General features: G+C 38.4%; 1 protein-coding gene across 6 annotated transcripts in view; it reads left to right on the top strand.

The window, feature by feature from the left end:
* Positions 1–27,876, top strand: part of NME7 (NME/NM23 family member 7) — an 88,813-nt gene that overhangs the window by 32,350 nt on the left and 28,587 nt on the right. For all 6 annotated transcript variants that reach the window (XR_003958672.4, XM_002189838.7, XM_072924958.1 and 3 more), the window contains 5 exons: positions 534–741; positions 3,572–3,677; positions 16,674–16,738; positions 17,533–17,601; positions 21,221–21,322. Coding sequence is in view for 5 of the 6 variants with exons in the window: in XM_002189838.7 (XP_002189874.2) it covers positions 534–741; positions 3,572–3,677; positions 16,674–16,738; positions 17,533–17,601; positions 21,221–21,322 (550 nt within the window). In the remaining variant the exon portion in view is untranslated. The remainder of the gene's footprint in view (positions 1–533; positions 742–3,571; positions 3,678–16,673; positions 16,739–17,532; positions 17,602–21,220; positions 21,323–27,876) is intronic.

Genomic DNA, 27,876 nt, shown 5'->3' with positions numbered 1-27,876 from the left:
TTCTTTATCTCATGCAAACTTTTCAACTCCTTCCCTTCTCTCCCACTTTGGACTTTAGCTGGGCAAAATCCATGGGAGAGATCTGTGGGGCAGTGGAAAATTCATCTTGAAAGCAGTGCTGGTGTTCTGTCAGTGGGGTACACATACAGGTCATGTATGAGAGTCTTGAAATGCTACTGTGCAGAAGAGGAAAGCTTACCAATCATTCCTGTCAGACAAGTCGTTACAAGTGGTCTCTCTTTCACTGTTACCAGGACACCGCTACTGATCTTTTAAAATATTTTGAAATCTAAGAGTCTACAGAGTAACTTGAGTGAGTTTGGGTTATTTACATGTTTTTTTCCAACAGCCATAATACGGGAATGTCTGCGCATGACCTAATCTAATCTCTTCCTCAAAGCAGAGTTAACTTCAAAGTTAGATCAGATTGCTTGACGTCTTGCCAGTTTGAGTTCTGAGCATCTCCACTGGGTCATGCTTTTGTTTGTTTTAATTTGTAGCATGGATCACCATGTGCTGTTTCCATTTTGCAGTGAGCTTCTCCAGTTAATAATGAGAGGCCCCATCCTTGCTATGGAGCTCTTAGGAGATGGTGCAGTGAGTAAGTGGAGAGCAATAGTGGGGCCGGCAAACCCTACAACAACTGAGAGTGATACGCTGGACAGCATCTCAGAGAGCTTTGGACATTGTGGCCTCAGAGATGCAGCTCATGGCCCAGATTCAGTTGCTTCAGCTGCTAAAGTAAGTTTTTGATTCTTTCTTGACTGAGGTTTATTTTTACTTTTTTATCTGCTGACAGCTGGATTAGGGATTTATCATTTTGTTTCTCCAATTGACTCCAGAACTAGTTTACATATTCTTCATGGCTCCATTTTAGCATGGAAATATAAACTGTCTGAAAACAGAAATCTTGTTTATCACAAAGGTGAATCTTGGGTGCTTTGATCAGGAGAGCATGCCTGGTCATTTTTAATGTATCCTGTACATCACAGACAGTGAGTTAATTGCACAGTCTGTGCAATCTACCTATAGTCTACCAGTGTTTAGTTCTCACTAGTGCTCTGCTTGCAGCCTGCTTTGCTGTTATTATTCAGAATGAAAAATTAGAAAACAGGCCACTTTGTAGTGCTTTGTACTTTGAGAGGTACAGAGGTAGAGTGGACGTGGCTTTGAGGAGTTTGGTTCTGTTTTGCTTTGTTTGCCATGTTTCTTTTCTCAGTTCTAAGAAAAAGCCCTGGGACTGGGTAATGGATATTACCATTTCTGTAGAATTAAGGTGACTTTTGTGTGCATTGTTGTGGGATAGATATGCTAATAAATGATGGCAAGAATAAAGTTTATCTCATGGTTGATGGATGTGTCACTCTGGTTTCTCAGCTGTCAACCACTTTAGCTGGGGAAAGATACTAGTTGTTGCTTCCTTGATTCTAGTCTTCCCCCTTTAAACTGGAACAGCTGCAGTAGCACAGCTGGAAAGAGACCTCTGGTTAAATAGTTAGATGTCTTCAAATATAAGGGTGAAAGTTTCTCTTTTTTCCTGTGCACTACCATGACAACTGTGTCAGCTTCTGAATTGAGAGTGTAGGAAAGAGTATTTATTAGCATAAATTCCTGGTTAGAAGCAGAAGTGTGTGCTTAGGTTTTAGTTTGTTGTTCTTGTTGCATTTCATTATTTTTGAAATGCTGTCTGAAGGCCCCGTTCATCTGTAGCATTTTTATGATACTGGGATTATTTTGCTGAACATCTGTAGGTGTGTGCATCTTTGTGGTGTTACAGATACCTATCTTTAATAAATCAAACAAAATTGGGAATTTAGTGCCCCTGTGCCTTTATTAATTTAGTAGGACTAGTATTATATGGCTGTATAGCAGTTGCTATGGAAACTAGTTGGCTGTGCCTGCAGAATATTTGCTGAGAAGGAAATATAAGATAAAGGGACCTAAATGAACTCTCCTGACAGAAAACTCAAGTCTTGACCACATTTAGTGAATGTACTGTAAGATGAACACTTAGAGTGGAAAGCGGCATTGTTCTTTTGATGGCTAAATGACAAGTGAAAATACGACTCTAATACACTCTAAGCTGCTGTCTCTCTGCAGGCCAAGTTTTGTAATTTCTTTAGATCAGGAATAAAGGGTAAGGAAAATGATTTTTTTAAGGCTCCACAAGATTATAGTTTGGCCTTTCAGTATGCAAGTCCTTCAGCATTATTGAGTAAATTTCCTTTTATGAATTTTAATGGATAAAACTAAGTGTTAACTATTACACATATCTTACTGCTTTTTTCTGTCTGCTTCTTTTAGAGTAAATAGCAATTAACAGAGTGGGACAAGTTCCTTGAATCATACAGCTTTTTAGTAGAAGCATCTAAGGATAAACCCTATTGTATCAGGTGTGCCCACTTAAAATATGGATTATTTGCCCACAGAAAAACAAAGGTCCTTTTTCCTTCTGTTGAAAGATCCATTGTCCAGGATCCATTGTCCAAGATACAAACCAGGACAAGTTTGAATTGTGTAATTCTTCAAGTAGGTATTACAGAAATTGTTGAAGTGCCATGAGCTAAATGTGAGTCTATTCCATTTAAGTTGAGCTAGTAAATTAAAGGAGACAATGCCAGGAAATGGCCTTTAGCATTGCTACTGTTATACAGGAAAAAATCAAATACATTTGGTAGTAGTATTTATTTGATTTAATTTTTCCTCTTAAATAGAAATGTCTCAATTTTTTTACTGAATTTGACCAATAGGTATGAAATGGAACCTGTGTTTTTCACATTTGTTGATTGGCAGATTGTGTAACATATGTGAATAAATAGTATGGAAAGAGTGTGAAGCTGGCAGTGCACAGTGAAAAAATATCAGTGAGGAAAGAAACCTGACTGCCAAGTTCACCCCAGTCTGGGGTGACCTAAGACCCAAGGTATCTGATGCCTAAATAGTGATGGTGGGAAGAAAGAGATTGAAGGCAAAAAGCTTCCTTTGATTTATCTGAGAAATCAAAGCAATTGAGTTCATCAGTTTCAATTCAGTAAGACTCTTAAAAAATTGTAGGGCCAGTAAGGCTTGAGAAGTGACTCAGCAATTTTAGACAAAGTTTAATTGTTTAACATGAAAGGAAGAAAATGTAAACAACAAGGAGGTCAGTTTTGTATATGGAAAGAAAACATACTTGGGAATGGATAGTAGTTGTATTTTTGCTTCTCTAGTGGAAAAGATGATTTGAGAAAAAGGAAAAATGAAATATGTGTATAAGGGAGTGGATTTGGAAAGAGAGAGAGCATTGGTAAAACTGGGAGCACCTCTACCAAATGATTGTTGCATCAGCACTTTGAGTGTGAGCAGATTGCATTGCATCCAGTCCTGGTTTTATGATTGTAGCAATGGTGCCAGAGAGGAAAAGATACATTTGAGATAATATTTTAGGAAAGAAGTATTTGTAGAAAAAAAAAATCTGCACTAAAGGTTTATCTTCCGTGATTATGGATGCTTCAGATGTTGTTGCTCATGATAAAAACTGATGTGTGCAGCTAGATCAATCTAAAATGTGTTTAATTACAATTGTTTTCAGGAGCTGGAGTTGTTCTTCCCCTCCAGTGGAGGTCATGGACCGGTCAGCAGTGCAAAATTCACAAACTGTACTTGTTGCATTATTAAGCCTCATGCTGTTAATGAAGGTAAGCAACGAAGAAAGCAGAGGAGAAAGCAGTATGTGTCCATTGTATCCATGATCATTCCTGTGCCCTCTTTTTGGGAGAGTGAGACTGCATGAGCACAGGGTGTATTTCACAATACAAGCAAAGCTTGCAGATACCTTGTCTTTCATACACATTTAGTATTTCTGCAGTTCATTTCCATGAAGAGTGAGTGGGTCATGTGCTTTCCTCACAGATACCTGTTCACTTCATAAGAAGGGACAGGTGAAAAAGAGAAGGATTAAAACCTGCATGAGGTGTGATATATCTTATTGGGACAGCTTCCCATGTCCTTGCTCCTGTCTGCCCAGCGCAGTCACCTGCTGGAGGTTAGCATCCTCCCAAGAGAGTGAAAGCAGGACATGTAACCATGATCCAGTGCCCTCTGCTCAGGCAGTAGCTCATCAGATTAAAATGACTCGCAAAGGGAGATTTGTGCTGTTATGAATCTTGTTCTGCTGAATGCAGTGGGGATGGAAAGTAGAAAGGCTTGTTTATGAAAGTGAGCCAAAGACTTAAAGCATTTGGTGGATTCTGTGATGCTTCCTGTGCTGGAGAATGCCCTGGGAGTTTGCCATATGAGTATTAGAAATGTTTAATGCTCTACTGTTACCATGCAAAGATAATCTTGCTTGTGTGTCCTGTACTTAGATCCAGGAGCATGTGTAGGAGCAGTGAGTGCAGTAAAATATATTGACTCAGGCACTGAAATTGTATTTTTGAATACAGAATAAATACCACTATGTGAGAGCATAGAGTTTTTTCTTAGTAAGATGTAGAGCGTAATGCAACATTGTAATCACTTCTTTGTGGATAGCTTAAATGGAAACAGCAGACGTGGCTGGAGCAGTTTCCAGGCCTTTCACACCTCAGGCGGGATGTCTGGAGAGCTTGTTGAAATAAAAAAAAGGCTTTCACAAGGAGGAGTTTCATAGTTGCTACTGATAATGTGCCTGTTATCTCTTCCAGACCTTGCATGGTATCTACCATAGATAAGTCTGCCATGCAGCAAAGACACAGCGATGTTCCTTTTACAGAAATGTGGGCAGCAGCTGGGACTATTTGACCCAGCTACATGTTTGCAGAGGACAGACTTTTCTGTGGCAGGATTGTTAGGGTCCTTCATTTGAGTGTAAAAATAGCAAAGTGGATGGCTTGGACTAATTTTTTTTAGACTTAAGATAAAATTTCTATTACATATAGAGGTTCAGACTCAGGTTTTCTCTTCCTATTGTTAATCTTTATTCATCTCTGTAGATTTCATAGTGTCCTGTCTATTCCTTTTTTTTTTTCCTTGAACTTCTCTGAATTTTTCTGAGTTGACAGAAGACAAATTATGACCCTATTTGTACATTCCTCTGGGAGTGTGAGTACCTGTAGGAGGGTGAGGAGGATGAGGAGAGAAGAGGAAGTATGGATGTAGGTAAACAAAAAATGTATGTGCACATCCACATTTGCAGTGTGAGTGCTGGTCTTAATGTCTCCTAGACAGTCCTGAGGTCTTAATGTCTCCTAGACAGTCCTTTTTCTCACACCACAGAGGGCTGGAAAGTCAGAGTACAGCTGCCAAAAAGCAACTAAAATTTGAAAGAGTACCTTGTGTGAGCATTTTCCCTCCATGTAGCTGTGATTACTACCCTCAAAAAAAGGAAATCAGAGCTGACTTTTCTAAGTCAGCAAACTGTTTTAATGCTTGGTTGTGGTTTTGCCACAGCTGGCGACCAAACCCCACACAACCACTCGCTCACTTCTCTGGGACAGGGGAGAGAATCAGAGGAGTAAAAGTGAGGAAACTCCCGGGTTAAGATAAGGACAGTTTAATAGGTAAAGCAAAAGCTGCACACACAGGCAGGTAAGTGGAAACACAGCAGCTGGAGAGGAAAGGAAATCCTGTGTGGCCTTCCAGTGGGAAAAGGTAGTTTGGCAAAGCCAGAGGCATGGAGAGAAAATCATGTGGGTCAAAGCATCAGACCCTCTTTTGTGCTGGAGTATGATTTGTGCTCTATAAATTTTTAGTATTGAGTATCTAAAAATGAACCTTTTTGCAATGTCCTATGCACTGCTAAGGCTTTGAACTTGGCTATCTAATTACCATGAATATAAGCTACTCGTTATGTATTTACAGTTACATGAAGCTTCACATACGTACTTCAGTTTATATGGAGATTTAGTCTTTATTTCTGTAGAGACATTTGGCTGAATTATTGGTTTGAATTTTGCTTTCTGGCCCTTTTCCCCAGTGTTTGTTTTTCCTCCAGAGTCTGTTGCAGAACTGATTCTTAGAAGGAAAAATCTTCCTGGTTTTCTGTCCTGGAAGATGATTTATTTTAATGGCAGCTGTAAACTAGGGTGCTTTTCAGGATGTAATCTCTAGTTTATGCTGGTTAAATCTTGGGCACAGTACTCTCTTAGGAAATGACTGATTGCCAGAGGTGGTTCCTATCCAGTGATAAAGTAGAGGAAAATCAGTGTTGGTTTAATGTCTGGCCTTGCTGCCTCTCTTCTGATGGACATACAGAAGTGTCTGCTCACAGGCAGCCACAGCAGCACAGCCCAACCAACCACAGCAGGACCTGGTGCAATGCCCAGGTACCTAGGAATTCCTGTAAGCAGGAGTGTCAGCATGTCTGCCAGGCTGCAGGGGAACCCTGAGGCCTGATAAAGGGTCTTGGGGGACTAAGGTGAAGTTTAACCTCAGCTGTCAAGAGTGCTGGTAATGCCAGAGAGATGGCATCACTTGCCCTCTAGGAATGTGTGCCATGCATGTCTCTTAAAGAAGTCAGGCCATAGCTATTGTGTCAGTCTGGTGTCAGCATAACATCTTCTGTGGAGGATCAGGAATGGGTGGGCCAGGAGGGCAATGTAGCCCAGAGCTCTGATCTAGACAGCTTTAGCTCACTGGTGGCTGCTCCCAGTGGAGATGGAGACCTTCCTTCCTTGGCTGGCAGCCGTGAGGCGGTTGTATTTTAACTCTGAAGAGGCTTTGCAAGAGCAGTCCAACTCCTCTTCGCTGAGCTAGAAGAATGCAAAGGCAACCTGATGCTACTCCAGGCAAATTTGTTCCAACCAGGGTTACATCAGGGAGACATGATGTGGTTTATCCCCACTAGAATCTGTTAAGTTCTCAATGTCTTTCAGTTTCCTCCTCTTCTCCTGAGACCAGTTTTCAGTCAAGGAGAATGGTAATTTGTAAGCACTGCTCTAGGATTGTATGGTTAATTTGTTTAATAATTTGAAATTTTTAGTGTGGGTCTGTGTTCTGTAATCCTTCTGCTTCTTGTGCTTCTGATTCTTGAACTAAAAGATCATAGTTGCAATCATTTAAGCATTCTCTTTTTTAATTCACCTCGTGTTAGTAGATCTGGAGGTATTAGCACTAGTGCTCAGAAGCCAAACACGTAAATTCTCTAGGGTGGATAAAGATCAGTTTAATGCCCTTAGGACAGTTATGATTTGACTGTTTTGTGGGCAGAAATAGCACCCTATAGATCACTGGGTGGGATTAACTTTTAATATATTTATGTGTAACAGTTTAGTTATGTTTGCTGTAGTTAGTAGACTTTGGTATTTCGTGACAGGTTTAAAGTTACTCTGATGTGGCCTTTAGCTTTTTCCTTGGAAAAATTAGCAGGGGAAATATTTTAAAATAGAGATGATCAAGCTATAAAGGCTGAGGTCATAAGTGTGTAATGTGCAAACTGAAAGACCTGCCTTGAGGCAAGGAAGCCTTTATGGTTTTGAGAGGTCCTAGGCATGAGACTAACTACCCAGACAGGTTTGCTCTCCTTGTATGTGTTAAGCTTGAGATTTTGTTCTAACATTTCTGTTAAGTTAAATCCTTTTTCCTCTTAATTAAAAAAAGGTAAGTGCTGTCTTCCACAGTATTCTTCAACTAAAGAAAATCCAAATCTCATAGAAAATAAAAGGAGCGTGGATTACCTTCTTTGCAAGTGGAAAAGATACTGTGTGGAGATGTGTTTTTAGACCTGTTCTGAGTGGATGATAAAACTTAGAGCTCTTCTGTATTAACTTAGTAGCTAGCAGACAGCTTTAGAAAGTTATAGAACTTTACACTGATTAACAAAACGTTGCATGACAGGAAATCTTAAGAATCTTCTTTCTTTATGCAAAGGCGGAAAAATTCAGATTGAGAGAGTAGCTTGTAGCTCCAAAGACAAACCTGAGTGTGACAAAAACAGTACCAAGGATGGTAGTTCAGTCTCACGCAGGTACAGAAACAAGGTTTACTTAGGTAGACTCTCAAGTGAATTTGCTGTACAAGAGAGAGTGAGGAGAGGACTGCAGAGCATGGGGATCCAACATTGTAGTGGATTATCTGACTGCAGACAATTGAAGAACTGTCCTGACACACAATCCACTTGTTGCTCTTTGAAAGAGAGAAGGCATCACAATGAAAATGTCCAGTTCACTTCTGTATAATGCTAAGTATACTTGCATGTGTGTAGTTAGGAAATTGAATAAACTGGAAAAAAAGGATGGTATAGTAGAGATACAAATCTGTTATCACTCTCAGCCCTACTTACCTATTTCATAGTTTTTTCTCAAGACAATTTCTATTCATTAAATATAAAAGCTCTGGATTTTTTTTTCCTTTTTTTTACCCTTTTAGGCATAAGTTTGAGTAATTAAATATTTTTATTTTCAGGAGACCTAGAATTAAAACAAAGTTTTCTGAAAAACTGGCTTGAGAAAAATGAGGAGTGCAGTTTTCTTATAGGTAATCTGAAAGTACATCTTCTGTCTGTGATAAGTGTGCAGATAATAGAAAGGTGAAGAGCAGATGCTATGGAGTTTACCTGATTGTAGGCAAGACCTTTCTTTGGGTTTTGTCTACAAGACTGAGTGCCAGCGGGCATCAGTGCTAGCCCTGATGCATTTAACAATTTGAAGTCTGGAAGGAAATATTTGCAGATAGAATCTGGAAATGAAAAAAAAAAGGTGGAATGAACACAAATCTTTGCAGATACTTCAGAGTGGATGGTTTGAGATGTGACCTCAGGGTATTCCCACGTGCAATATGGCAATTTTAATGCTGCTGTCATGTGAGGACTAACTAGTAAAACACTGTGCTTTCAGCTGCAGGCATTCTTTTGCAGGCAGATTTGCCCAGGGAAGAGAGGTATTTTATGTCAAATGAAATGCACTTTGTTTCTTGTGTTTTCCTCAAATACATATAATATGTAGGATGTTGAAGCATTTGGTGGTGTCTGTTGGTGCTGGGGTTTTTTTGGTTGGTTGGGTTTTTTTCTCTTTCGAGAAGCTAGGAAAAAGTGATTAAAATGAAAACAACCTACTTTGCCACTTCATCGCCATTTTTTAGAATAAACAAAATTAGCTTTCATGAGATCAGTCATCCATATGCTTCCATCTGTGCTTTTAATTCTTTGTAGTTGTAATGATGGATATTCCTTGCCTGGGATGTTTGGTTTTGAAAGCGAGCCCATAGTGTTTCTTGTTTATTTCTGCCTGAAGTTTTAGCACCTTGGCATTGGTTTCCCAGCTTAGACTGATTCTGGATTTCAGTGACTAGTGGGGAAGTGACATCTATTTTTTTGAAGTATAAAAAATATATTTTACATTTGAATAGATTTTGGATGGGGAGGAGGTGAACTGAACTTGGAAATTCTTTCTGACAGTTTGAGACAGGAAGGAAGAGGAGGAGATACACTGGAGAGAACCAAACAGATCAAATGGCACAGCCAATCCTTGCTGAAGCTCATAAGTATCCTCCAACTGGAAATAATGTATTTGCTGCTGTGTTTATGTTACTGGAAATCATCTCTGTGCAGGGAGTATGGTGTTAACATTAAAAAAAAAAGGGGCATTAGAAATGAATGTTTTGGGATTTTCACTTGTAAAGGGTTAGAGAAAAGTCAATTCTAAGACTGGACCAGGGAGTTTCAGGATAATGAAACTTCTTTCAAACCAAGGAAACTGATGAATCAGGAGTGTATAATTTCACTGAAATCACTCAGTGGTTGATGGACGTTTAGCAGCATGTCTTTTGTGAAGGAAAATATGCTATATTGATCTCTGAATTCTCCAAATATGCTTTCTCTAAAGGAAGGTAAAACAGTATAAGATAGCCTAAAGGAAGGTTAAAAACAGTATAAGATAGCTTAATTCACTTGGTAATCAGTGCCTTTGTGAAAGTTCTTTGCTGTTAGGAAAGCAGGATTTTCATTCAGTGGAGTAATTTGTATGTTTAGATCTTTACAGAAGAGGCATCTACGTAGCTTTAAATATTTCGCTGAATGTTGGACTGGACATGAGCACATCAAATTAAAAGGGCTTTACAAATGGAAGTCTTGTCAGGCATACTGGGACCAGTTCTTGTCAATATTGTCATTAATGGCTTGCATGGGTGAGGACAGAGCATGCTTGCAATGTTCACACATGATACCAAGGGTCTACTGAAATTTTGAAGGATTAGAATTCAGAATGTTCCTGATGAATTGCAGAAATTGATGTGATGCAAAGACGATGAAACTGAATATAAACTGCATAACAGTACTGTGGAGAATGGAAAATAAATGCACAGATATAAAATAAAGAAGAACTGGCAGGGTATCAGTGAAAAAATTGAGAAATTGTTGATATAGTGATGAAATAGGCCCAATCTGTGTTCACTGTGTACCCACTAGTTTTGCTGAATGCTAATGAAAATCCAACTTGTTTATCAGATCTGGTTTCTGGGTACTCTGTTTCAAAAAGAACAGAAAAAGAGAGCAAAAGAATAAGAGATTTAGGCTATGAAAGCTTTATGGATTTAATTTATTTAACTTGAGATGGGTAGGACAGGCATATACAGCTTTCTGTAAGTATATTTACAAAATATGAGCATATTTACTAATTTAGAAGAAAGAAGATTTAATGTAATCGTTAAGGAAAACTTTGTAATGTATCACTGGCCCGATATTTGGTGATGTAACCAGAACCTGAAAAAAAATTTTACCAGAAATTTTTGAGAACATTTTAGAAAAATTAAAAAAATGTGGCCATGCCAAATCTAGCTCACTGTACCTTGGAGGAAAAGGATACATTGAAGTCTCTTCTTTTACTGCCCTTTTCAAATCAGACTGTAAGGAGAAAGGCAAGAATCTAGATCTGAAAACAGCCAAGGCACAGAGTGTAGTAATATGTGATAGTCTTTTGCCAAGTGGAAAATAAATTATAGAGCTTACAGTGTACTTACTGTTGTTCTAGGACAGTGAGTTGGTGAACTTTCCAGATTGTAGGGGATCACATGAAGATTTTAACCTCAAGAATTAATTTAATTAATGCAAAATAGTAGGTTAGAATTACTGTTTGTAATTATGGGCTAATGCACGTTTCAAGGAGTAATTTTAACCACTTCCTCTCTGTAGCTGTAACCATTCATGAGAAGTCCCATGCACAGTGTTCAGGAGGGATAACCAGAAAAAAAGGAAAGAAATGTTACTAAGCTTGTGATTGGTTTGAATTACAATACTGAATGCCTTCATATAATCCAGTGGTACAGCCTCGTCTAAAATACCCTGTTTAGTTTTGTTCACACTTAAGAAATAAGCAAAAATAAATGAAGCTCATTATAGCCATAGAGACATTTTACTAGCCAGAGTGATTGACCCTAATCTTCTTAAGTTGAAAGAAAAATAAAGTCTGAGTGGATGTGCTAAAGGAGTACAAAGTAATGAACATCATGAAAGAAAGAGCAAAGCAAACTGGATATTTCTTTTTAAACTTTCTCTTAACACAAGAACAAAGAAAGACAGAAAACTAAGCTTTTGTGGGTTTGGGTTTTTTTTGTAGATATACAACTGTCAGTTTGAGTTCAGCATAACAGTTGCACAAATATTGACCTTTCTTGATAATACTGCTTTCTTCTTCAAACTCTCTTCTCCAATGGCTCACACTGCCCAGCCAAATTGCTGGATGCTTTGTGTAGTCTGGCCCTGATCTTTGCCTTGAATTCCTCTATGGGCCTTTGCATCTGAATGCTAAGTGTGACTCTTCCTATCTGTTCCTATGCAAGAATTCCCAGAATACCTTTTTTTCCCCCTATGGATTTTTGTCATTTGGCATCTTATAATGCCCTGTCTGGCATTCGCATGTGTGGTCTTGCCTTATTCATAGCAGTTCAGAAAGTTGCAGCTGGAATTAAGCCTTTGAACTTTTCATCCTCTTTGACGCTGTCAGTTCCCATTCTCAGCTGCATCACACACTGGGTCATTTTTGTTTCAAAGCCCCCTGAGATTTAATATCTGTATGCATAATTTTTCTTGTGCTAGCAGCATCCGGACTTCTATTTTCCAGGATGGCCGTGGTGATATCTTTGTCTTCACTCCTTTAACTTTTAGTATTTTCAAATGAATATTTTCTGTAAAGGTTTTCACCACTGCTACAGTGTTGACAAAGTTCTCCATAAGTGTCTATAAAGCTGCCCTTCAAACTTCTTGAGGTTCCCCTTTAATACAGTAGCTAGACAGAAATGAGGAATAATGGAAAATCCCGGACTCCATCACTACGAACAATATTCTCTGCAATTCTGCACATGCTCCTCTCTCTCCCATCTGTATCCACTTGTCTTTTCTTTTCCCTCCTCACTGCTAACATGGGTGGCTTTTGAGGTCCTCATCTCTTTTGCTGGCCCAGAGTGTGTCACTCAGGAGACCCTCTGTCATTCCCTTGGTGTGCCACAGCACAGGTGCAAAAATGACTGTGTATATCCTTTCCATACAGAACACAGTGGGTCTGGGAGACCAATAATTATAGGTTATCACCATGACCAAACTTCTGGGGAGTCTAGAAGTGGTGTATTTATGCTGAATAGTAAAAATGCCTAGAGTTGTGTTATTCCTAAGTAGAAAATGAAGAAGAGAGAGAGAAACCTTGTTCTTCAGGGTATAGTTTGACCAGCTGATAGGGAGAAGTGCACTTTTTGAGAAGGGCATTTGTTATTTACTTACTGCCTAGTGTTTTTCAATGTTGTCTGAAACAAAGATTAGCAAGAACTTCAACTGAAATACATTGCAGGAGGGCCCAACTCTAAATCCCACTTTTCCATCTTGTAGAGTTCAAAAAGGGCTTTGCTTGGGGTCAAGCCTGATTGTGATTCTCTGGAGTTTTGAAATAGGACCTTACCACGTGGCAATAAAAAATCAGATTATTTCATTATCCTGTGAAGCAAAATTACATTTCAAAGTGTCAGAAAAAGACATGAAATTAAATTTCTACTTATAGCTAGTGATATGTTAAGCATCTAGTACAGGTTACTTTTAGAAATATGTTACTGGATGAGGTGGGTCATCAATCTGATCAGTCATGGCAGTTTTTGTATTCTTGTCAAAAAAACCCTGTGTTTAAGAGGAATTATTTTTAATTATTGGAAGGATTTTAAAAAATGACATATGGAGGCTGAGATGAGGAATCTAGTTCTTGCCTTGCTTTGAATGCATTCTGCTATCCTGCCTAATGAGCTTTTGACAGAGGAATGGTTAGATTAGGAAACAGGTCAAGAAGAAAGGGAAGAGAATGTAACATTCCTACTCCTAGGGCTGGGACTGAAAGGTCCCAGTAGCACAGCTGCTATGGATCATTGATTAAAGTGCTATTAGGTTAAGAGTGACTTGCATTAAATTGTTTTATTTTATCCTAATGCGTACTTCTGCAAACAGTGGTAACATTTTTCAGTCTGATGTCTTCCCTGCTACTTTCTGTTTCTTAATGAAGGACAATTTTCAAATACTTTATGTTGTAAAGCAACAAGTCATATAATATTAATGTAACTGAGGAAGTCTTGATACTTTATTATTTTACCTGATTAAAATATATTGGAAAATTATCTCTGTCTATACTGGAAAATTACTGTCCTGTACTAGGTATGTAGTAATGTATTTCTGCCCAGCAGACATAAAATCTATGCCTGTGCTCACTTTCTTTCACTCTTTTAGCTTGGATTAGTGTTAAATTCCCTAAGTTGTATTTAGTAATGCTTGGGATTCTTTTGTGCTTTGAGACTGAAAATTCGTCATAACTGGTGCCTAATCAGTGGCTTTGATTTGTGTTCTTACTGTAATCACATTTTAAACATCCACTGACCCTTTTTGAAGGGTCCTTAGAAAGTTGTTTTTTTCACTACAGATTTGGATTTTAAAGTTGAAAAGAACTGTTGAAAGCTGCTGAAATGGCACTATAATTAGTTGATATTTTCCTGAGCCTTATCTGCCCCCAAAAAAGAGGGTACGTCCCAGTTCGGTCATGCAACTGGCTGAAAGCCTCAGACAGATCCCAAACTGAGCCTTGAGCTTGCACTCTTCTGTTGCTTGGGAATTGCCTTTGTGCTTTTTGTTTCTATTTTGGTTCAGGTAGAATTTGAAAGGAAGATGTCCCTAAGAGAAATGATACATGGATTGCCTAAACTGGGACAAGGGAGGGCAAGTCACTGGATCTGTGGATCTGCGCTGCCACTGGCAGCTTGCTTATGCTCCTCTGCCTCAATTCCCACATCTTGGAATTGGAGCTAGCATCTTGCTTTGCAAACATAAATGAAATCTCATGACCCTTCTTCCTTAAGGCACTTTGAATTTTGTGGGTCTGAATAAATCCTTTGGTTAAGGTTTTTGGGCGATGCAGACATGGGCAATCTGTTTGGAGCAACAAAGTGCTCTGCTGCTCTGCTGAGTGAGAGTGAACTCGGAAATACAGTGTAGAGGAAAATCTTGATAGATTTATCACAATTATTAAAGCAACCTAGAATTAAAGACCTTTATGCAAAATACCTTCCTACTATCATTTCTACCATTAAAGGAGACTATCTCCTCTCTACAGAAGAGTTAGGTTTTAGTGACTTCAGTAGAGAAACAGCCCAGAAAGCTGAATTGAGTCCCCCTTTGCTTCTCTAAAACATGGATTTTGCTTGTAGGTTGTAAAACTGCTGAAGACAAAAGTTCTGTAAAAAGCAGATCTCTGTAATACCCTATAACTTGATGTATTTTAATTAGATGCTTGCTGGCTGAGAGTGCCTATTCAAGTAGCCCATTCTTGACAGATAAAGTGTAAAATGGACATCTGTCAGGCAAGGCACCTGTCCCTTACCTTTCTCATACCTTTTTCCCTGCAAGTGGCAGTGACCATTTTATCTACCAGTGCCCTTTCTTCATCTTTGCTGGTTTCTGATGAAGCAGTTGACCAGAGTGTTGTCTTTGAAGACTGAGAATGAGGAAATGTTTATGCTGTGTCACATATTTAATTAGTTAATTAATTAAATTCATTTATTTATTTATTCAATTTATTTATTCATTTCCTGAATGATTCCCAGCCATTCACTTCATCTCTTTGCAAACTGGCCATTCATCTCCAAAAACAAGACTAAAGGCTCACTGACTCAGTGGAGCCTGTATCGAAGCATCTGAGCTGCTCAGCCTTTCCAGCAGGGTGGACAAAAAAGAAACCAGAGCTCTGGGTTCTCTCTCTGATGTGGTCTTGTGTTTTCTGGGCAAACCTGTCCAAGTCCCTTCATTTTACTGTTGCAATTATTTATTTTTTTATCTTAAAAAGGGTTGTTTTTTTTTTTTCCCTGGGTTCACAGGAGTGTTAAAATGAAACTTCCACCAAATCGTGGTGGAGCAGTATAGTGGGACAGGAATTGTATTTGCTTCTCCTTATTTCTGTGTTCTGTAAACACAAAGAGCTGCATGGACTGAGTATGGACTGAAATCTCAGGTATTCCCTTCAGTAGTTGGAAGATTTTCAGAAGAAATTTGCAGTGTTTTGTAGAGGGAAGGCTTTTCTACACAAACCTTAGTGTGAAAATATGATAGCAAATACTTCAGAAACGTGGTTTTTTTTTCATTTTAATTTGTAAATACAATTTTTGAAAGCCTTTCAAACCTTAGACTCATTTTCTCAGAGCTTCCACTGACCTTTTAAAGTGGTAGGATGCTCCCCAGTCCTGTGCCACAGGTATTAGTAGGCTGTAGCTGTATCTCAAGCATACTATAGCTTCCATACTAGCTTTGTTTTATTCTCATCTCCTAAATTTATGCAGTGCTAAATATCCTGCAGTTTAAAGGCTACATAATAAAAGGATCTGATGACCAAGAGTCACATCCTGCTGTTGTCATTTGTTACAGGGTATTCTTCTATGATTAATTATTTTCTAGATAAATGTCCAGAAATCTGTAGTTTCTCACAAATTGTACTAGAGGACAGGCATTTGTGTTCTATAAAAAACAATGATTCTGTGAAATTCACTCGAACAGAGTATTGTGCTTGGCTGACATAATCTTCAAAATAGCCTGATCTTATAAGCACGGGCAAATATAAAAGGTACATTCAGTGGTTCTTGTTTTCTGAAGTTCCCATGTTTTGTTTTACAATGTCATTCAGTCTTTGGGGATGTGTTCTGGAGAGAATAAGCAAGCAGTATCATTAGCAATAGCATATTTGTGAGCTATAAACTTTGAAGGAATAGGTTATTTTGCACTAATATGTTTTTCCCACAGAAGACATGAACTCCTGTGCTAGTTTATTGGCAACATTTGTTATCATCCTGCATTGTTTCTGGCTTAAAGTAGGACCTGCAAAAAGAAAAAGACAGCTGGTGCTCTGAATTGATGACTAGTTAAGCATCAGTATTGCCAATGGGTCTTCATTAAAAATATAAATCTTGGTCTTGCAGCAACTGAGTGTTTTGCAGTTCATCTGAGAAAAGCAAAGGCTTCACTAATTACCTTTTTGGGTAGAAATGCTTTTCAACATCTGCATGGAATTTAATTATTTGAAGCCATCTACACATAAGCTTATACAGAACATAGAGTGTATGAGCTCAACTCTGTTCTCTGCTTCCTCTCAAGCATTACACAAACACTGTTTTTTTCAGTTTGAGAATAACCAGCATATTGGCATAATACATTTCAGCTTTAAAATCTACTTTTTGAAATTGAATACTGTATTTTCCATTTCCATTTTCTTTAGGGCTTTCTGGGAAGATTATAAAAGCCATCCTAAAGGAAGGATTTGAGATCTCAGCTTTGCAGATGGTAGGTTTCCTTTTGTGTGTTTTTATGATAAACAGAAGTTGGAGCAGTGCTGTATGTATGTCATAGCAGTGTACAGGTTCCTTCCTGCAGTATAAAACCCTTGTGCAAACTGTAGCAGTGTTTTGGGGTGAGCATTGTCCTTGTGATATTTGTGTTTTAGTATCTGACTAATCAGCTAATGTGTTTCTGTTTGCTTGGTCACATTGAGCCAAGACACTTCACTTCCCTGTATCTGAGTTTCCCTATAGTTATATATAGCAGGGGAGGTAATTATATCTGTCTCTTCTGGAGCAATTTGAGATACCTTTACAAAATGTACTAGCTAAGATGGAAACTATTGTTAATATCCTCCCTTAATTTTTTTGAATATATATTTAGTATGAATTGTGGGAATGCTTTTAAAGGTACTTAAGGGATTTTGACACCCTGAATACCCTCAGCAGTTAAAGAGATTGTTCTCGAGAGTCCTGCCCTTCAGTTGTGGAGAAAGTCTCAAGATCTGACATTCTCCTGTCACTCAAATCCCTATCACAAATTAAGAATATTCCCTTTCTTAGTGGGATCAGCCGACAGTACATTGTCTACTTGTATTTGATGTGGAAAAAGATACTGTGTGCAATGTTGCCTGTGCCATCACTGAATAAGTTGCTGACAAGCTTCATATTGCAGTAGTAAAGCCATTCCTTTCACCTAGTAAAACTTAGAGGATTCTGAATGTTTGCTGTTTAAGAAGAGGTGTCTGTATAGTCCTGTTGTTGTTTAATTCAGACTGACTAACATTTTGGTTTTCTTAGTTCAACATGGAGCGTCCAAATGTGGAAGAATTTTATGAGATTTACAAAGGCGTCGTCCCTGAATACCTGGTAAGCATAAGTTTAACAAAAATCAGATTAAAAATAAAATATGCTCAAGTGAGAAAATTACCACATTTCTTATTGCTTGGGATTATCATGTGGTTTTTTTTTATGAACCTGGTATTGAGCAGTTCTAGTCTGTTCTCAAATAAATTAATTCATTGTGAGAATTGCGTTATGTATGTCAAAATCAAGGAGAGCCTTTCTTGAAAATTGTTCAGCCAAGGAATTTGTAAAATATAACTGAATCATGTCCCCAGCTTCCCCCAGAAAAGTTATGAGAATGTATCACACCTGTATCTTCGTTTGATTGGAAATTGCAGTGGTAGCTTGGACCAAAATACATATTTATCATTTTATTTACAATGAGGCTGCTGTGTTGGAGGCTTTCCTAATGACATCTTGGACTATTCTTTGGTTTATTCATCTGACTTCCGTAAATATTCAGAAAACTTAAGAAGTTTAAGACGTGCTGTAATCTCAGTGGACATCTGAGACTCTCTACGTTATTATGCTTTGTTGTACTGTCACATAAAACTTCCTGGTTGCAGATAGAACAATGGGAATACAAGAAGATGAGCTTGTATTTCTGGATCACCTTCTCTCAGAGGATTTTGGTTCATTTCACTCATAGTAATTTTTACTTTACTATGTAATTTCCTCCTAGTAATGAGGTTAACTTCACTGCCATGCTATTATGTTGCAAATTAATTTCTAAATGGTTACATTATTTTAAGTTTCCTACATACTTACTAATACTACTCTGAAAATTAAATTTTTATTATTTTTTTCCTTCTTCGTGATTGTTCAGTCTAACTTAACTTCAACGGGGTTTGTAGATTTGTCTTTAAATGGTTAGGAGTACTGTTAGCTCACTCTCAAACTGTGGAATATTCATAAGGCCTCGTCTGAATATAATTTTTGACAAGTACCAAAGGGAGATTGGACAGGCATACTTGTGGGTATGTGGCAGGATTTAAAAATTGAAGTATCTTACCAGTATTTCAGGGCCTGAGAAGTCCTGTAGTGCTGCAAAAGTCTCTGCTTTGAACAAAATGGGAAACTCTCTACCATTTTCTGCAGCTCTTGGGCTGCACAATTTCTGCTCATCTAACAAATTGCATATTTTAGTTATATAATTTAACTGGAGAGCTACTCAGAAGGGAATGTGAAGTCAATAAATAAAATGCGTTGTAGCTGATGTCAAGAAAAGTGAGAATCTAGGGTTCCGTCCTGCAAGTTATATGTGCTGGATTGGCTCAGTTGAAAAGAAATCAAATTAATATTTTCATGCACTCAATATCTGAGGAGCAGGAAATCATGGAAAAGCTAATCATGATGGTAAAGGGTTCTGGGGAAGGCACACATGGGAACAGCAATGGATATTGCCAATGCAGTCCAAAAAGGAAAGTGTGTTACAAAATAGGATATTGGAGAAAGAATATGACCACTTCTATATGTGACTCAGAACCATCTGTTTTGTTCTAAATTTTATTTATAATTCCAAAATAACTCAGCACAAAAGATACTAGCATCCAGAAATCCTTTTTAAAAACTTTAGTTCCATTTCTTCTGTTTTTTTCTTGTCAGTCAGATAAAGGTTTGACATTGTATATAAAGTGCTCTGTGAAATGAGAAAGCTGTACAATTGCCCAAAATTTTAGCTTTGCTAGTATCTCCTATGTGGGATTTTACATATTGTTGCTTAATTTTTGTGCTATTTTGCTTTGTATTTCCTACTCTAGCCAGAATAGAAAATGGGAGAAAATAACTGAGATTGTTTCAGCTCAGAATCCACTTTGTTAATCAAAAGTCCTTGAGCTTGTTCCACCTCCAGGAATGGTTGTGGCTGACCACAAATCATGCTATTTGACAAATAAACTATTTGCCAGAAAAATTTTGATGTAGCTGTACCTGGGAGCCTCACCAGGCAAACCTTGTCTGCTATTTAGTCTCAGCTCTGGACTTGATGTGGCTGGTGAAGTAGATCAGGCTTGTCTGACACAGAGCCACCTGCCTCTGTGCTGTACCTGGTGGCAGCTGGTCTTTAGGTCTCAGCTTTGTGCAGTAATGAAGGAATCAGGAGTAACTTTGGTCATGTTCACTGTTGGTGATGGGATGTTTGTGCTGAGACAGAAACAATAAAAGAGGGAGGAACTGTTTACTGTTTCTTAGCAGAATGAACTATGTGGGTCTTTAACCTGTTTTGATCAGAGGGTCTGTTGGTGATAACACAATTTTTGGAATTAAAATACTTATTTATGTTGTAGAGCATGAAGCTAGTCTGCACTCACTTAATGTCTGTAAGGAATCCTTCTAACCTAAATTTCCTAGGATCCTGTTGATGATAGAGGCACTGGATAAAATTCAGAGAGGGGAGCTTAGGCACACGTTCTCAGTGTGGAATCCAGTATGAGACAGCAGCTTTTGGAACATTGCTGCTTGACTCGAGTCATTGTGTATTTATTTTCTGTCACAAATCATACAAGGAAGAGAAGGACTTAGTTCTTGTTTTCCTTCTGCTCTTTCATCCACTCTGTATGCTTTTCCATGGTTCATCTTTGATCTGCCTTGGCTGGTGGGCATGATTGCAGAACCTTGTTAGTCCTTACCTATCTTCCCTTACTTTCTGTGCATGTTTTGTCCTTTCGTTTTTCCTCGTTCGTTTTGATTCCTTTAATTGTCTTGATTTGTTTAAAACTTGTCTGTCCAGATTTCTAGACAAGTATGCAATTATAAGGGCATGATTTAAAAAAGGAAGTCAGACTAGAACATCAAAATAAGTTCTTTCTGCTTGTGAAACCTATACCTCTAATTAACAAACTCCAAATTGGCACTAATGCCCAGAGATAATTTAAGTTTATGAGAACTAAGACCCATCTTCATCACCCACACAGAACTCACGATGTCTCTTTACTTTCCTGAAGACTCCAGGGAAACAGATGATTTCACTGTAACTGAGATCCTGATATTAGTACATCACAAGAATGTTGCCAGACCCTTTCCCTAACAGGTTGTACCACAGGCACAGATTCTGTTGGGTTGTGTGTTTCAGCTTCTGCAGTAATCTGTGAGGAAAAGACAGACAGAACCAAAATCCCAGGAGACATTTTAATGCCTTAAAGCCATCAAAAGAGTGTATATTTGAAAACAGATATAGGCTGTATACTGTGCTTCTGGTAGGGAATACTGCAAAGTACATTCCTGCCTGTGGAACTGGCTGAACATAGTGTGATTTTTCAGGCTTAAAACCCAGCAAAGTTCATTCCAGTGATTCAGTCTAGTTTGACAAGTTATGAGATACTGCAAAGGAATCTAGGTCCAGATCAATAAGGATGTACCTATGAAAGAATTTAAAGTATTATGGGTGCTGTTATATGCTATTCAGAAACCTGTTGAAGCTGAATATCCAATTTTTCCTCAATTTTCACCTTCAAAACCAAGTAGCAAAATGGAAAACATTTCTTTTGTGATGAATACTAATGGTATTTGTTTAGTGTCCTCACTTCCCTAAATGCGTATTTCTTAATTGTTCCTGTCCTGTAAGTTTGGGCCTTGTTTTGAGGAGAAATACAACCCTTGCTGAAACCCAGAGTTCAACTTTTTTTCTGTCTTCTTTCTCTTCCAGGAGATGGTTTCAGAGTTGTGTTCAGGCCCTTGCATAGCAATGGAGATTAGACAATTCAATCCTTCAAAAGTGTTCAGAGACTTCTGTGGTCCTTCTGACCCTGTAAGTACTTTCTTGAGTGATAAATAAAGCATAAAAATGTATGTCCTAAGTGAATTAAAATGTCAAAGTGTGGTATGGCTGCCACATGCCTGCTGCATTCATTAGAAACGTGTCAGCATTACCTTATTACAGAGGTCAAACGCTGGCCTTGCTGGACCAATTTGCAAATCCTTTAACAACCTTTCTGATCTTACCTAAACCAAATGATAAAATACTGTGATGGCATTTATGTGAAAGGAAAGCTATCTAGGAAAAAATCTCTGTTAAAGATTCACAAATATAATAATGGAAGGCTTCAGAGCCCTGGAATGAACAGTTCTTGCTTGTGATCACATGTTAATTCACTGCAGTCTGTCATTCTCCTAGGATGATATTGAAAGAATAGGTTGCTTTGATTTTCAGAAGGACGCAAACAAAACATTGTATCAAAGTTCTCATACCTCTTTTCTTCTAGCTTTTGTTTTTCATTTCTTGAGGTGTATAATTATGTATGTGTAATACTGTATGCAATTTGAAGACAAGTGTAAGTGCTGTCTCAAAAAGTTTGCAGATTTCTGTTAAGCAGTGAAGGATGCTCTACACGCAAGAACAATGAGGTGAAAGGTGAGATGCAGGCAATGAAGTCAGGGTTTTTATGTTTTTCTTGTTATGATTTAATGTTTTAGTTGCAGACTTGTGGAAAGTCACCAGTCTTCTTGGAAAATAATCACACAGATGAATGTTTGAGGGGGAGAACAAGTTATTCAGGATGTGTTTTTCTTCGGATCCAGAGTTTTCGTTATAGAAAGCACGGGTTAAAGGCCTTATCCAAACCTTTTTTGCCTCTTCTGTTTAGTAACATTCAGATATTTCTCTACTGAGTTGGCATCTTGTAAACTGAGCATAAGCCATTTATCTGACTTAGTTTTAACTGTAGGTTGGTATATGAGTAGTAATGTACACAATGTAGTGATTTCCGTTTTGTTTCAAATTCCAAGTTTAAGGTTACTGGTCTTTATATATTCAAAGATGCAGTCATTTTATCTGGACCTATTACATCCTTTTCATGTGTCTGCTTGTTTAATACCTGATACATTAAAATCAACGTATGTTTGCAAACATCACAGTGGCTTTTGCTTATGAAAGACAGTTGTTCCTATATAAGGGGAATTTCATTGGTTTTCCTTACTCACATGAAAAACTGTAATAACTGTACAATATGTGTAAACAGCAGTCAATGAGCTGAGAAACTGAGGGATGTATAAACTGATGGCTTTTCTGGGTAACAGAAGAAAACCACAAAGGCAGGAACTAATTTCCTGTCTCCCAGATCTCTTGCTCCTCAGTGACCTAGTGATGCTGTTTGTGTTTCCCTGGTAATGGTTTAATGTCTGACTTGTGAAGTGAAAATGAGTACCTACCCGCCTGCCTGCTTCTAGTGGAAGCACAGGCTGTAAGTTTTGAACACTGACTTCAGAGCAGTTTCACTAATGGTATGTTTGGAAGGCAGGCAACTGTGTTATATTTCTGTGCACTGTTTTCTGTAAAAATTACAAATTAATTGAGTCTCCAAGCACATGAAGCCTATGTACAGTAAGTGCAGGTGCTTTCAAGACTAATCATTGCCTGAAATTAATCTGTCTCTTCAGATAGTGTTTGTAGCTTGTCCCCAAAGATAAAGGGGCTAAGGTATATTGGCTTTTGTCATTCCTAGCTGGAATTGTCAGAGAGGCTCACAGCTGTGCTTTGTGGTTACAATATTTGTCTAAAATAGGAGTAGCAGAAACCATAATAGCAGTTTCATTACCGAAAGAGGTTATATGCAAACCATGAAGATAATTTGGACTTGACTGATAGTCTAGCGGTTAAGGAAAATCTAAGTGTTATGCAAATAATGCATTATTGTTGTTAAGAGATCTGGATCTCTTTATAACTTGTCTGTTTACATATGCTAGATCCTGAAGTGTGTGCAATCTGTTCATAAACACAGGACAAGTTCACTACAAAAATGGAACCATTTGGGTCACTTTGGTTCCTGTAAAAGAGTACCTTGTCTGCCATTGAAATCACTGTCATTGCTTTCAAGGCAAAGTGCCATTTAAAGTGAGTAAAGGTGTTGGAATTTGACTTATATAATGAATCTTTGCCAATCACCTACACTGTTAATTATATCTTAAATACATAACAAATATAATAATTACTTTGTGGGACATCAGATATCTAAACTTGGTGTGAATGTTAACAGCCCTTTCAGTCTGTTCTTGGTTTTGCAGAATGTGTAGGGCTGAAGAAAGAATTTGAATTCTTCTATTTTGAGGATTAGACTTCAGTAAGATAACAATTTATAACAAGTGTATAATGCTAAAAATGAACTGGAACTCTTGGCTATTTTCTAGAAGCAGGTAATAGTTTATTAGCACTGCAGGTCAGTAAAGCTCTCTGCCAAAAATCCCCTTCATTATAAACCAGCTTATAAATACTTTATTGAAACCTTCTCTGTGGCAGTAGGTAAGGCAACTAAACAAAAACCTGGATTTAGCCTCTTTGTAGTCGTGTGAAGAGCCCTATCAAATCTGGAAAGCAGGTGGTGGGATATAGATTTCTCTGGAAGGAGATGCGCTGAATGTGCTCAATCCCAAAATTACTGTGATCTGATTGAAGGGCTCAGTGTGGCAGACTGCTGGCTTGTGGAACACTTGTCCCCAGTAAATAGTACATGCAGTAGGATATATGCCTTTCTGCAGATCTTGCTGCTCCTTGCATCCTTCTTGTGCGCCGGCACCTTTCTACTATGTCTGCCTGGCTCACTGTACTCTTGGTGAGCTGTCAGCCTCTTTAATCACACGTGGCTTCAGCTCCTGGAATGCAGCTGACTCTTCTGTGTCATTGGTGGTCTCACCTCAGGCCTTTCTGTAGTCCAGTTGTGATGCTTGTTCTTGTCTTCCAGTTGCACTCTCTAGTCAGGTCCCAGGCTCCTTGTATGCCTTGCTCTTGGTGTCCCTCTGTGCCTCTTCCTCTCTGTCCTGGCTGGCCTCTGTGGCTAATATGTGGGCCTTGGAAGTGGAAGATTCTCTCCACATCTGCTGTAATAAACAGCTGTTTACTTTTTGCTTATTTTTGCAGCACCCCTATAAAAGGCCAGCAGTCATACTGATGCCCATCTTGAAAATGTTTCTTGGCAATGTTAATGAGAACTGTTTAGAAAGGTCTCTGAATGTCACACAAGACTGCAGCTTTTCGGTGAGGAGGCATCCTCAGACTTTGCTATGCACACAAAATTATAAGGTTTGAAATGCTGACATCCTATGAGCAGCTGAGAACTTTTGTTCAGATATTTAAATTACAAATAAGAATTAGGTTTATGAAATGACTTCAGGTCCCTCTGATTTTTGGGATGTGTCTGAATCATTTAAGCCTTTTTTTTAAAATACGCTATCAAATCTTGCTATGCAGGTTCTTAAATTACACATTTTTTGCTGGGTGCTATTTCATGCTGCTTTTACTGGTGCAGTTGAAAAGAAAGGAAAAAAAAATTGAAAGAAAAAAAAAGAAAAAAGATTTTTCTTTTTGCACAGTTGCACCTTTGCAAAGAGGTAGCTGTTCTAGAAAGCTAGGAAGAGAACTTAAAAAGTTCATTAAATCTGATTCGTACAGAACACATGTTTTTCGAACTTTCAGTACACACCATTACTTGGAAGTAAAAGTTACTAACTGGACCAAAGTCTGACAGAAATGAAGTTGTGTTTCTCCTTCGTTGTAAAGAAATGAAAATGCTTGGAGAGGTAGGGATAAATCCAGCACAGTGTGCATTATGAAGAAAGCCGTTTTGTTTAAGTTCAGTAAGGAAGAAAAAGAAAGTAACCTATTCTGCACTGATTTGGCTTTCTTTAATATGGACCATGATGTAAAAACTGTAATGGAAAATCTGGGAACAAGGGGAAGATGGCTAGGGAGTCCTGTCACTGCTTGAGTTTGCTGGCACTGATATTTCATTTCACTAATGTTTGTATATTTTTGGCCTCTGGAGCAGTTAGAGGCTTTTTGTTATTACTTAATTCGGAAGCTACAGCTTTAGTTTTCACATCTTTGTGAAGCTTCTATATTGAAATAACTGCTTGGTACCATTTTGTTGTAGAGTTGTCAAGATGATTATTTAGTATTCATGAAACACTTGAAAAATGCTGTAGAAATTAAGGTGGGTTTTTTTGTTTGTTTGGGGTTTTTTTTTTTGAACTTTGTTCATATGCAAATTTAAAAGTTGGTTATAATACATTATTCCAAGAGTCATATCAGCTACATGTTCCTGGCTGACTGTATAAATTCTAGTATTCCTAAGAGCTTTTACTTGGAATTGGCAGTACACTAAACATGACTCAAGTCCCTTCTGTTGCGTGATATTATTAAAGTGATGGGATGTGCTGCAATATTTCTGTGGACTGGAAGGGGATTTTCATACACTTGCTTTAAATCCTAACCTGCATTCTTTTTACACTGGGGATTCACCTTTAAGTGTAACAGCGTATCAAGTAATTGTTCTTTGGCATTAAAGAGCTGAAAGGGAGATTAGATGATTTAAAACAAAGCAGTGAACTGAAAGAGCTGGAGTCTGCTTTAGCTCCGTTCCTGACCTCACTGTGTGACCTTGGACAAAAAGTTCAATATCTTTCTGCCTCAGTTAATCACATCAGTTAAATAGGGTTAGCAGTATGAGCCAAAGAGCACTGTTGCTGTAAGATTTTTGTTTTTATAGACCTCCTGTGAATCTCTAGCACTGAAAAATAGGTATATGCGAGGCCTAAAATAGGTATGTATATGAGACCTAAAATGTTCATGTTCATTCATAGAGCTACATTATCAGCATGACATTTTCATATTGTATCATGTAAAGAATAGTTCAATGGGAGATGTAAAGGAATATAAAGGCTGTTGTTGAGCTTCTAAGTACTCATTTTCTGGTAATACCTCTATAGCTATTTCAGTGTGGATTCTCCCTATAGCTTAGTGAACCCTGATAAGAGTGTTGACAATGAAGTAAGTACATAATGTCTTTCAAGGGAACTAAGATTGTTTTAATCTAACTATTTAACAGAGAAGATTTTAATAGAATTGATTATCTACTCAGATAGTCTGAGTCATGTAATAAAAATAAAAACTTTCATTCAGATGCAGACTGTTACCAGCTGGAGTAGCAAACAGACCAATCAATATCCAGTTACAATTTAAGCCAGCAATGGGAAAGACATGATTGAATTGCTTAGATGTTATTTAGGGTCAATCATCTGACTCTGTCCTTTCAGTTTTTAATTTCTACATTGGCCTCTGCGAGTCTAATGAAAAAGTGTTCTTGACAGAGCTAAGGGCTTTTAGTTGGGAGACAGGGTAGTTTTTGTCTGCAGAGGTGGATTCTTCCCTCTAGTGCAGCCCCTTTTTTCTGAGCTGGCTCTGCTTATCCATAAAGCCTAAGGTATCTGTAGGTTCAGGACTTCTGCCTTGTTCCATGTCACCTGTCTGTGCACAGGCAGGGGATCTAGAAGAAAGGAAGTGCTGAGATAGCTGTGCTCTAATGACCCACAGCTGCAATGTAACTGCAACTAGGATTTGTCACCACTGTTTTAGACTGTCAGTATGCTGGCATATGATTTGAAGTTTACCTCCAACAGTTTCTTGACAGAGACAAGCCTGTGTCTGTGGATGCCAAACACCACACCTGTGGCAATGAGTTGCTTTGCCTGGTTTAAAATGCATGGAGTCTGCAGTGGCTGCACCAGAAACAAAACTGATAATTATTTGTTCTTCCTCTCAAAGCTCTGTGTAGCCCTGGGAGCAGCTGAGAGTCAAGAATCCAAGAAGTAATTTTAACAGGCATGAATTCAGTGATCATAGTAAGTTCTCCTGATGTCTTTTTTGCTTCTGAATATGTACTGCAGAGGTCTGGCAGGCCTTGACACCCACCCTACTACTCCTGCTGTCCTGTTTGCTTTGATCACGTGTGTGTGCTTTGTAGTGGCATGGATACACCATCTGCTTAGAGTTTTGAGGTGCCCAGCTTAGAGCTGTGTTTGTTTCAGACTGTCTCCTCCAAGCCACTCTTTGCAGGTGATGGGCAGGCCTTTGATGGCAAGAGGGATGTCTTTGTGCAGAGATTAGAACAAAAATCAGAGCAGTAGTAGTGGAGGAGCCTTTTGCTTGCAAGTGGTTTGCTATAGATGTGGCTTGTTGTTGCAGCACGGTTGCTGTCATATGATGGCTGTTCAGTGTCATGTGGAGCTGGAGCTTGTAGGCTCACTTTGATTCTTGATGGCTAGATTGAAATTTGCTGTTATTAGTGGTGACTAACAGTCTCCATCAGGAGGCTAAATATTGACAGAGCCCTCAAGACCTAGCTCTGCTTTAAATCCAGTGTGATTGAGGCATGTTGGCAAAGTTACTGTTGGGAAAAAAATGCTTTTATCTGCCACTCCTTGTCTGCAGCTCCAGAGCTACTGAACTTGAAAGTATTATCATGCAATTGTTGCTGCCTAAACACATCCTGGACGTGAAGTCACTGGGCTTGAGTTCAGTGGTCCCAAATTCGA

Source organism: Taeniopygia guttata, chromosome 1, assembly GCF_048771995.1.
Source record: "Taeniopygia guttata chromosome 1, bTaeGut7.mat, whole genome shotgun sequence".
Classification (NCBI taxonomy): Eukaryota; Metazoa; Chordata; class Aves; order Passeriformes; family Estrildidae; genus Taeniopygia; species Taeniopygia guttata.
This window is presented reverse-complemented; position numbering and strand designations above follow the sequence as displayed.